Below are 11,230 nucleotides of genomic sequence, written 5' to 3'. Positions count from 1 at the left end.
CAAGAAATACAGTTTCAGTGAAATTATGGTGTACATAGTTATGCGTTTTCCCAAATGAAATAGTTATTAAAATGCAGTAGACAAAATTAATCATTAATCAAAGGCACCAGAAAACTATAGAAGTCTGATGTAAATTGTTTTCTCTCCTGTGTTTATGACTTTTAAGAACAGGTGAAAAAATGATTTTATAGTGAGAGTTATGGTGTTGAATAATGGCCAAAAAAACTTTTTCCAGGACATTATGAAGTTGACCTTTGACCTTTTGGGTAATCACTTAATCACTTCATCGTTGTATCCGATTAAACATCTGTGTGAAATTTTGTCATAATTACCGCATCAATTCTTGAGTTGTGGCCAAAAGGTCATTTTGAGGTCACAGTGACCTTTGACTTCTGAGTCAAAAGTGTCACCAATTCATTGTCCGACCAACTGTGAAATATGATCATCAGTTCTTGAGTTATCGCCAAAAACATGTTTTGTGAGGTCACAGTGACCTTGACCTTTGACAACCAAATTCTAATCAGTTCGTCCTTGAGTCCGAGTGGACGTTTGTGCGAAATTTGAAGAAACTGGGGTGGAAGGACAAGCTGAAAACATAATGCTTCCAGCCACGGGAGGCATAAAAAAAGTGATAACAGGTGAAAAAAGGCAGGTGTTTTCACCAAAATTATCCTGGCAAAATTATTTTTTTCACCTGTTCTTAAAAGGGATAGTTCACCCCCAAATCAAAAATATATATTTTTCCTCTTACCTGTAGTGCTATTTATCCATCTAGATTGTTTTTGTGTGAGTTGCAGAGTTTTGGAAATATGCATTTTTGATTTTGGGGTGAACAGAAATGTTTTTTCTCACTTACTTCTCAGGGCTTCCGTAATTTTGTTAGTAAATATTATGTAAATTTAAATTGATCCTACTGTCATTAATTTTTTGGAAATGTTTATGAGTTATTAAAGCAAACGTTTTCTGAAGTTCATTTACATGCTGAGAAAAACATCATGTTGTACGAATGTATAAATAAAGAAAATGTCATAAAATAAGGTCTAGTTTCTTGTAGTTAGGAGTAGTTAGTCAGGAATCAATGTAGCTTTAATACTTCTGCCTGACAATATTTCACGTTTGATCCATTCATATTTTGTTATCTGCCTTTGTTTATTTAATTTTTTCTTTTTTTACTTTTGATCTGTCAGTCAATGACACACCTTCAGTAGAGAGGGCGTTCCCTTTAACATCAAACCATAAATGTCCAACAGTAACACTGTGCAACACTAAAACGTTTGGACATGTAATTGCCAACATACACAGGACATATTCCAAACAATGAACATATTAACCTTTTTACAGCATCGTGTCTTCTAGATACTGTTTATAACTTTGAAAGTTTTGGTTTTGGAGGATTAATACAAAATGAATAATTCATCTAGTATACTTCTGTTTTCACTGTCTGGCTTTAGTGCAACAGTCAACTACAGAGTTACACTTTTCTCTCTCACTTTACTATGTTATTGTGCAATTTTTGTGGTAAATGTGTCTCTGATTTTAACCATAATATTGGATCAAAACTTACATGAACCTATGTACATTTGTTTGTGTAATCTGTGTATCAATGGACTTTATGGAACTGCAGGCTTTTATCCCAAATTTGCTTCTGATCTTTTTTCTGATATTCATGTAATATCATATGCAGGATGCCTTTTGCAAATCTATGTCATATACTCCTATGCAATGGTTGACACCTCCGTTTTAGCTCTTATGGCCTATGACAGATATGTGGCCATATGTCGACCACTAGAGTATCACTCTGTAATGTCTGTGCGAAGGACTGCTGTGTTAGTTGGTTTGTCCTGGCTTGTACCTTTGTGCATAGAAGTCTTGATGGTATCTATGGCATCTGAATTGAAGTTATGTGGCTCCCACATACAGAAACTCTATTGTGACTGGTCAATTATTGAACTTGCTTGTGGTTCAACGGCAGCAAATGACATAGTTGGATTGATTGTCACCTCTTTTTATTGTGGCCATGTTCTCTTCATTGTGTGTTCATATATGCAGTTGGTAAAATCAGCTTTAAAATCCAGAGAGGGCAGGAGAAAGTTTACACAAACATGTGTGCCACATTTGTTATGTCTGCTAAATGTCACAGCTGCTTTGCTTTTTAACATTATGTATGCTAGATATGGATCAACATCTGTGCCACAGAGTGTAAAGAACTTCATGGCCATACAATTTCTCATAATTCCACCTGTTCTCAGCCCTATTATTTATGGACTGATACTGACTAAAATTCGAAGTAGAATGATGATGTGTATGATGGCAGGTCAAAGGTTTAAATTGAGACTCCAGGTTTCATTTGTCAGCAACTAAATATCACTCTATAAAAACTAAGCACATAGTTGTTCTGTGCTTCTCCAGACTTGCAGCTTTGCTGTCAGGCTGTTGTGATAATGATCTCTAAGCTGTTATGTTGCTCTCTCATTGAAAAACTGCCGTGAAAAGTGGTGAACTGTCCCACAATTGACAATATTACTGTATTTATCATTATATTTTTCTGTTCTGAGATTGCTGACTTGTTTGTATGAGCAGATTGTTAAATCAGATTTAAAATCCAGAGAGAGCAGGAGGATGTTTTTAAAGAAATGTTTTCCACATTCATAATATCTGCTTATTGTCTCAATTGCTTTTTAATGTTATGTACCCTAGATGTGGATCAAGAAGTGTCATGATTCCAAATATTTTTAACCCTCTTAGTTAGGACTAAGCACATGGTGTGTGCTTCTCCAGACTTGTACCTTTGCTGTCAGGTTGTTGTGATGATAATGATCTCTAAGCTGTTATGATGCTCTCTCATTGAAAAACCCAACACAATTGACAATATTGTTGGATTTATCATTATATTTTTCTGTTTTGAGATTGACCTTTTCTTTTTGTGTTTGTATGAGCAGATTATTAAATCAGATGTAAAATCCAGAGAAGGCATTCATGCTTTTGATTGTATAAAATAAAAAAATAAGAATATAAGTGGCCTTGAAAGTAGACTGGAGCATATCAAAGTATATGAACCTTTTTTTCAGGTTCCTGAATTTACATAACTAAAGTGGCTGCCTGAACTCAGGTATGAACTCAGGTATGATGTGCACTCTCAAAGATATATCACATCTTATTACTTATTTAATTGCAATGTTTGTTAGACCCTGTTGAGTCTTTGTGTAGGCCCTGTATAGTTTACTACAGTTTGACAGCATTTCCATATCATTATTATTTTATACTGAAAAACATGCACAAATGTCTCTCTGTAGTGTGATTAGTATGTCAACAAAATGTCTTTCTTGTATGCTTTTTCAATTATATTGAGAAAAACTTATGGCGAAACATACGCAAAATATAACAGCAAGGCAAACAGCATTACAAACAAGTTTTAACTTAATTGTTGTGAAGACTAATACAAAAATTGTGATGTACATATGGAAACTGACAAAATATTGTCATTTTATTTAGTATTTGTTTTTAAAAAATGGCAGTTTAATGGTATTATATCACTAAATAATACTTGCAGACAAAGACACATCTTACATTTTGTGTTATATGTGATCAATGCAGTGGTGCTTTGAGATTTTATCATACATTAAGCATGTCAACTAAAATGTGATACCATATATTTCATTAGTAAACCTACTACAGAGGGATGACACAGATTTCTGTTTACGTACTGTATATAACCAGTCAGCCCAGACTATGAATGGATGGTTAGTGGCTAAGTGGACTGGTGGTTGAAGAGAAGACAGATCTGGACTGTAGAGATGGGTGGCCTAACAAACAGCGGACCTTTTTTGACATGCTTCCAAGCGTTGGCAGGCTAGTGATGAACACTCTTGGACCCCTAACCCTTACCACTAGTGATGTGCGAGTCAGTGGTGAATGGGAGTGGGTGGAACTTGTTGGTTCAGTGGGTGTGAGTGAGTGACTGGATGACTCTAATGTCATGGTGTCAACTCTCAAGTTGACACGCAGCTCTGAAACAGGTTGCGTGCTTCTAAGCAAGCCCCACAGCACCAGGCTTTGAAGCCAATTTGACATAGTGGTCAAACCGTGTAATTACAAGTTCCCGGGCCAGCAGGGGCCCAAAAAGCATTCTTCTCACACACACGGCCAGCAGAAGTCTCTGGTGCCGATACTCTATGGGTGCTGGGGTCGGGGGATTCACCAAGCTCTGGGTGACTGACTCGATGACTCGAGTGACTTGAAAACCCGACTCTTTTTAGTGAGTGACTCATACAAACTCGAGTCAGTAAAAAAGAGTCGAACCTCCCATCACTAGTGACCACTTCCCTGTGCGTGTCCCTGGGTGTCTCGAAAAGTGCAGCTGCAGGCTACCAGTAAGCTACACTGTATCCCTTTGAAGTGATTTTTCTTTGGACACGCGCAAGTAGGTGGCGGTGGAGAGAAAAAAAACTTACTGGGAGAATCACCGAGCCTGCTTTTGATTTCAAAATCGAAAAGTGGTTGCCGCTGCATGGCAGCCAAAGCTGCTGTCATGCAGTTTACTTTATTATAATGTTTTAGCTTATGAATATTTTTGCCACTGAAAATGCGCAAAAGTTTGGACATGTCACATTTTGAAAGCATATAGGTTAATAGTTTGTGAGCTTGCACTTGAACGCAATTGCTGCTTCTGTTCCTGTGGTGTAACTCGTAGTTACTTGTTTTGACTGTGTAGGTCAGGTGTAATACAGTCTATGTAAGGCTAGGCCTTATGGCATTGACCAATCTTGCTTTGAAAGGTAGGCTATATAACCAGTGTCCTTTCTTATTATTATTGTTCTTAAATTATCTAAGAGGATTTGTATCATCCCTATTACCAATACCATAATGGTAAGGCCAGTCATGTGTTCTTTGAAAGTGCAACCTGTATTCAAACACAGTGTTGACTGAGCTTGCAGAAAGTGTTGCAGTGTTGCATGTGTGTATGTCGGTTACAGCCCCTATTTGGGGTGAATAGAATTTCTTGACCACACTGTTTCTGTGCAACTCGTTACATGTATGTCACATAATGTAACGATCATCAAACACCAATAGCAACTGTTAACAATATATGTGAACAAAAGTCAATCTCATGTATTTAACCCTCCAGATTCTCCTGACAGTCCCATTTTTCAATGCCCCCTTCACCCTAGTTCTCCTGACTCCACATTTTGGCAACAAAATGGCTCCATAAATTCACTAGAATGCAGGAAAACAGCCTTTGAAATTAACAATTTTCTGGGGGAAGATCTCCCGATTTAGGCTATGATGTCTGGAGGTTGTCAAGTATGCTGATCAACCATACTTATCTATCATTGACCATGATTATTGACTTGGCTTTTCATCCATTCTTGTGAATTTGGCTGTTGAACTTTTTAAATAAAATTCCTGAGGGTCCAAACTAAATTGAAAAGTTGGCAGCCCTGATTGCAATAAGATATTTGATCTCGCCAATAGAGACCCATATGTGTGGCTAAGTGAATATAAAAGTGTCTTAAATCTCATCTGGATTTTATCTGGGTAAGAGGCACTGGAAATGACAAGTGTAATTGGGCCTTAGCTAGTCAGATTTAAGTCATTTGATTTTTGTTAGTTTTAGTCTATCTAACAAAATCTTGAGAAATTTTATTCTCTAAGCATTTTGAGGCAGCTGTTGCTATCTTTGTTGTGTACAGTTACCATGGTTATAGGTGTCGTTCTCGTCTTTTGCGAGGTTAGTGGAAAAGGCACTTGTTTACTTGTTCACACACACACAGTATCTATGTCACTTTGTTCTGCAGTAATACAACAAAACTGCTCACTCTCTGTCGTTCTTGCTAACCTTGCCATAGCTAGCTTACCCATGCTCTCCACTGTCATTCAGAAGCTGGATTCACTCACTAAAACACTGTTCATTGTCTGGGTTTAGCTTGAGAGAAGAAGCTAAAACATCAGATAACAGTGATATTTCGTTAGCGAACATCTAGAGGAAGATTTAGATGGTTGACTGCTGACCTTAATTCTGGAACTTACTCATTCCTTACAATAACAACACGAAAGATAGCCGACTGAAAGTTGTGAATGTTAATGTTACATCCACAGCACTTGATAATGTTTCATTAGCTTACCTCTTTATAAATCTAAAAAGTTAGCTCTAAAAACTTGTCTAATTCTCAGTGGATTGTAGATGAATTTAGTCCATGAACCGGTAACGTCAGATAACATTACTGACAGAGACAGAATGTTACTTAATGCAAGGTGCTTCTTATTAACGGCAGTGCAACAGGTCAAGCTAAATCAATTTCTGAACAAGAGATATTTTGGGTGGCGCAGGAAATTGTTTTAGGAGGCTACAGTGTGTGATTCCGCAGATGCATGCAGGTCATTGAATAAGACTATGTATTAAAACAGTAGGCTAATTAGTTCTTTTGTCTATTTGTACGTCATTCACAATATCGTTTTGCTTTTATTCATTGACGAAAATGTTATACATTTTATCAAGTTCTGTTTTTTAATTAAAAGTTACTTTTTATTTAGACAGAAATTACAGATTATTACACATCAGAGCTTTTGCATTGGATCCTGTTATTGAGTCTACCCACTGTGCATGTCTGTGTCTTACAAGGGAACTGCAATGTCATATTGTTACATTAGATCAGATGAGTCCATAGTAGAAACTGAGGTAAAGGTTGTTCTCCTTGGGAACTGTCCGCTGGCTGTTATATTGTGAACTTTTAGTTTAAAATGTCATCATGTGGCATTAAAGTACACAGTAAATGCATCATAAAACTGAAAGAAATTGTTTTGATCTGTGTGTGTGTGTCTGTGTGCCTTATGCCTCAGAGGAATGAATGGACAGCTATTTACAATAACGTTACCATAGCTGATGAAAGGCTGCTGTAATGAGTATCATTACTGTGACCTCCCTGGTGTGCCTCAGTGGAAAACAACAGGTCTCAGGGAACATGGCTGGCTACAGCCAGTTAATTATGATCCAGTGGTCAATGTATGCTGGCCTCATGGGATGGTTTGCTAAACAAATCCTTTGATGCTTTGTAAAATTAGAGAAAGGACAATCTAATGGATTCGTTTTATAGTCAAACAGTGTTGTTCTTCTCATTTAACAGTGACTTTACCTGTTGACACCAAAAGCTGTCAAAGAGCTTCAATTCAATAATGAATACCTCAGAGGGGATGCTGTAGCTGTTGTTTTCGAGGAGTTACATAGACTACATGCAGTAATTATGGTAGAAATCGTCAATAGGTCATTAACTCCACTCTCCTCTCAGAGCAATTAATAAAACAACACCACTCCGGAGAGCCAGTCTGGGCACTAATTTACACAAACAGGCTCTCTAGCCAGTATACGTTAAGTCTTACTAACCAGAGAAACCATAAATAAATAAATTTACCCAAACTAATGTTCTTTTTTACTTGAATATACTGTAGTCCAGTATATTCTGGACTGTTTTATAATTGTTATTCTTATGAGTCTTTACTGCTCTGGCTGTGAGTGCAACCACAAAACTCATTAACAGTTATTTGAAACAGAACTGTGTGTATAATACAACTGGAACAATGCCACCATAAACTAATGCCTCAAAATGTCCATAGAGCTGATTCAACATCTTTCAGACACAATGTCAGCTCAATATAACAAGCTTCTTTATTTCACATGTATTGCATTGGATTACATTATATTATATATTGTATTGGTTATCATGTGTACTTAACCACAGACTGTTAAGAACATATGGTTTTCCAGTCAGCCATAAATTACTTACTAAAGACACATCTCGACACATCTTCATTCCATGACTGGTTTTCTAGCAGAAGTGATTGCGCCTCACTCATCACTGGATGCTAAACCTACGGTGCCATCAAAAAGTATTAAATCAACCTAACTTTGTCTACAGTTTGTGGTGTTCTGACACCTTCCTCATCATACCTGAAAGACTGAAAGCACAGGATGACATTTTGTGACTGCATTTTCAGTGCTCCCTGCCAGCGCTAGCACAAACGCAGTTGTAATGCAGTTTTCTGGTTCGAAACAAACCTGCTTGCACTGAAGTAAAAGGAGTGGGACAGCTGAGGCTGTGTTTATGCTCATCCGACGAAGCAGTGCAATTGTGGTTCGGAAATTACGTTTGTGTTTCCGCCTGCTCAAACCACTTTCTATTGCAAGGCATTTTTTTTATAGCTTTAGTTGGCATAAATCATAAAACACCTTTTGTGTATGTTGAGTTTTGCCTTTTCGGGTTTGCTACACATTTTCCCCATCTATCTATTCTAGTCAGATTCATAAATACAACTCTGAATGCGATTAATCCATCTGTGTCGACATAGGAGCATATCTGTTTGCTATCTAAACGTTCATTCAATCACTGTGATAGAGAGTGGTGATCACAGTGAGTAGAGAGTTTGTTGATATGGCTTTGCTGTGGAGAAGATTACTGAGTCTTTCTTCAAATTTCTTAATGTTGTCTTCGCTTTCAACAACGTCCACTGGCATCAGAAACTTGTGGGAGAAAACACAAAGAGCTGAACAATCACAGTTCTTGTTGTCTCCACATGGCCTCAACATGTAGTCATATTTGTGAGGAGGTGCACATCAGCTATTGTGTAGCCTACAGCGGCCACATGTGAAGGCTCAATAGCTACGCCATAACCGCTGTAGACAGAGCTACAAATCCAGCTTAAAGTTTCCCTGTGGAGTTTTTGACCCTAGTAGCACTATGGAGTTGTCTTTCCATGAGTGGATCCCTGTTTTTGTTCATCTCGCGCACGTGCATGAGGACACACATGCACGTACACGGGTGACACAATACACAGTCCTGCAAATGGGTTCACACTATTCCACTGATCAACAGGAGGTGGAAACATGCCAACATATGCTGCAATGCGCCAGCAAAAGCAGGGAAGAAGAAGATGGCTAGTAAGTAAATATGTAAAACGATTTAAAATACTTAAAGTTCCCCTCCAGACACATTTTAAAGTATGTAAAAATACTCTGCTATGATTAATATTTTGTTTAACATGGTTATCCCACATAAAAAGTAAAGAAAAACTCTGAAAAGGGGCTGGAAGCACATTTACTCTTTCTCCCTCATTGAGAATTTCTGGATCTCTGACTGCCCCGCCGACCACTGCTGAAGTTCATCTAGTTAGTTTACCAATAGTTGTGGAGATATTTCACAAAAAACACAAATGTCAACTAATTGCATGGTGATGCTAGTGGAAAAGTAGGGGGATCACCAAAGTCATTAGAATTTATCATTTGGGAACCATGAATGTCTGTACAAAATTTCATGGCAATCCATCCAATAGTTGTTGATATTTCAGTCTTGACCATAGTGGTGGACAGACTGACCAATCAAAAGGCAGATATTGCCATCCCAAGTGCAATGCTGCTGGCAAGGCCAAAAATTAATCCTTTATCAGAAACTTTAACATGCATGTGGAGAAGTTTCCAAATTCTCCAGAGATGAAATAATGTGGTGACATCAACAATGTTGGACAAGATAAAAGACGTCGAACACCTCTCAGAACCCATAGTCGGGGTTTATGTGTATAGATCAGTAAATAGGTTGATAGGTATAATTATTTTTTTTCAAAATGTTCAGTGATGCTGCCTGTTAATTTTATTGAGACTGCTGATTTTTCAAAACAGTGATAAGAGGTTGAAAAAGCACAGACATAAATAGTGACTTTTTCTCTTGAAACAGAGAGGCTCTTTGATTTAGAGAATGGAAAACAACACTCTCTCTTTTTACTTCAACCTCACCATGTTCATGAACATTGGACACTACCGTTATCTAGCCTTTGTCTTTTGCCTCCTGCTCTACGGCTTTATTGTGTCTGCAAATCTCGCCATGATATTGATAATATTACAGGAGAACACACTACATGAGCCCATGTATATTTTCATTGCATTTTTATCTGTCAACTCTCTGTATGGTTCTTCTGGTTTCTTCCCCAGATTCCTCATGGACCTTCTGTCTGATTCTCATTTAATCTCACGTCCTGCTTGTTTCACTCAGATCTATATTATTTACACATATGCTTCATATGAAGTGACCATTCTGAGCATTATGGCATATGATAGATATGTTGCTGTTTGTCATCCTTTACACTATCACAGAAAGATGACCTCTAAAACTGTTTATACATTGGCCTTTTTTGCTTGGGTCTATCCAACCTGTAACCTTACAGTGAGTATTAATATGGTTGTCAGGCTTCCTCTATGTGGTAACAATGTACAGAAGATATACTGTGCCAGCTGGAATATTGTAAAATTATCATGTGTTACCACTGCTGTTAACAATATTGTTGCTATGTCGAGTGCCATAACTACAGCCTTCCTTCCCTTTGGTTTTATCTTGTACACTTATCTGAGAATTGTGGTTGCTTGTTGGAAAAAGTCATCAGAGGTCAGGGGAAAGGTATTACAGAATTGTCTTCCACATGTTGTTTCGTTTGTGATTTATTCCATCACATCGTTTTGTGATACTGCCCTGAGCCGACAAAATCTTGATGAGATAAATCCATTTGTGGCTGTAATTTTGTCACTAGAATTTGTTATCATTCCTCCAGTTCTGAATCCTCTTGTGTATGGCCTTAAATTACCAGAAATTAGAAGACACATTTTTAGGATATTGTGCTTAAAACCACAAACTAAAAATAATTCATGTGCAAACATTACCAGTCTTCACTGATTATGTGAATGGAATGTTGTGTTGGGGAAAAACAATCCATATAACTCATGAATAATGTCTAAGTAAAAAGACAAAGTATCTGGTGTCCTAATCAACTTTCTTACACTACGATCAGAACTAGGCTAATTGAAAATGTCTCCTTAAATTTAGTTTGACTACAATATCGTGATAATAAACTTCACGGTACGTTCTGTGAAGTGAAATGTGTGGTGAGCATGCAACTGTTACTTTTGACATGAATTGATAAATGTGCATGCTTTGATTTCAGCTGAGATTGATGTGAACTGTAATTTATTAGGCCATTAATGTTAATCATCTATTTTAAATAAAATCATATGTCATACACAAATATTGTATCTCACTGATAAGTCTCCTTCTAGTAAATTGATTCTTTGATATTTAACTCTTCACCTTAACACTTGATGTCTACAGATTTTCAGGATATCACAGTTATAAAAAAAGTTGCTCTATTAATTATAGAAAAGAAGAACTCTGTCAAACATTTAACTTATCCACATCTT

General features: G+C 37.2%; 2 protein-coding genes across 2 annotated transcripts; both read left to right on the top strand.

Annotated features, from left to right (window-relative positions):
* The first annotated feature begins 1,317 nt into the window (after nucleotides 1-1,317).
* LOC122885575 (olfactory receptor 6N1-like) lies at nucleotides 1,318-3,016 on the top strand. Its single transcript, XM_044216840.1, has one exon. It carries the CDS (start codon nucleotides 1,405-1,407, stop codon nucleotides 2,359-2,361), a length of 957 nt encoding a protein of 318 aa, XP_044072775.1. The 5' UTR covers nucleotides 1,318-1,404; the 3' UTR covers nucleotides 2,362-3,016.
* A 6,562-nt stretch (nucleotides 3,017-9,578) lies between these two features.
* LOC122886067 (olfactory receptor 10J4-like) lies at nucleotides 9,579-10,717 on the top strand. Its single transcript, XM_044217937.1, has one exon. The coding sequence runs from the start codon at nucleotides 9,741-9,743 to the stop codon at nucleotides 10,707-10,709; it is 969 nt and encodes a 322-aa protein (XP_044073872.1). The 5' UTR covers nucleotides 9,579-9,740; the 3' UTR covers nucleotides 10,710-10,717.
* Nucleotides 10,718-11,230: the final 513 nt, after the last annotated feature.

The sequence above is a fragment of the Siniperca chuatsi genome, linkage group LG12 (assembly GCF_020085105.1).
Source record: "Siniperca chuatsi isolate FFG_IHB_CAS linkage group LG12, ASM2008510v1, whole genome shotgun sequence".
NCBI lineage: Eukaryota > Metazoa > Chordata > Actinopteri > Centrarchiformes > Sinipercidae > Siniperca > Siniperca chuatsi.
The sequence above is the reverse complement of the archived record's forward strand: the minus strand, read 5'-3'. Positions and strand labels throughout refer to the sequence as shown.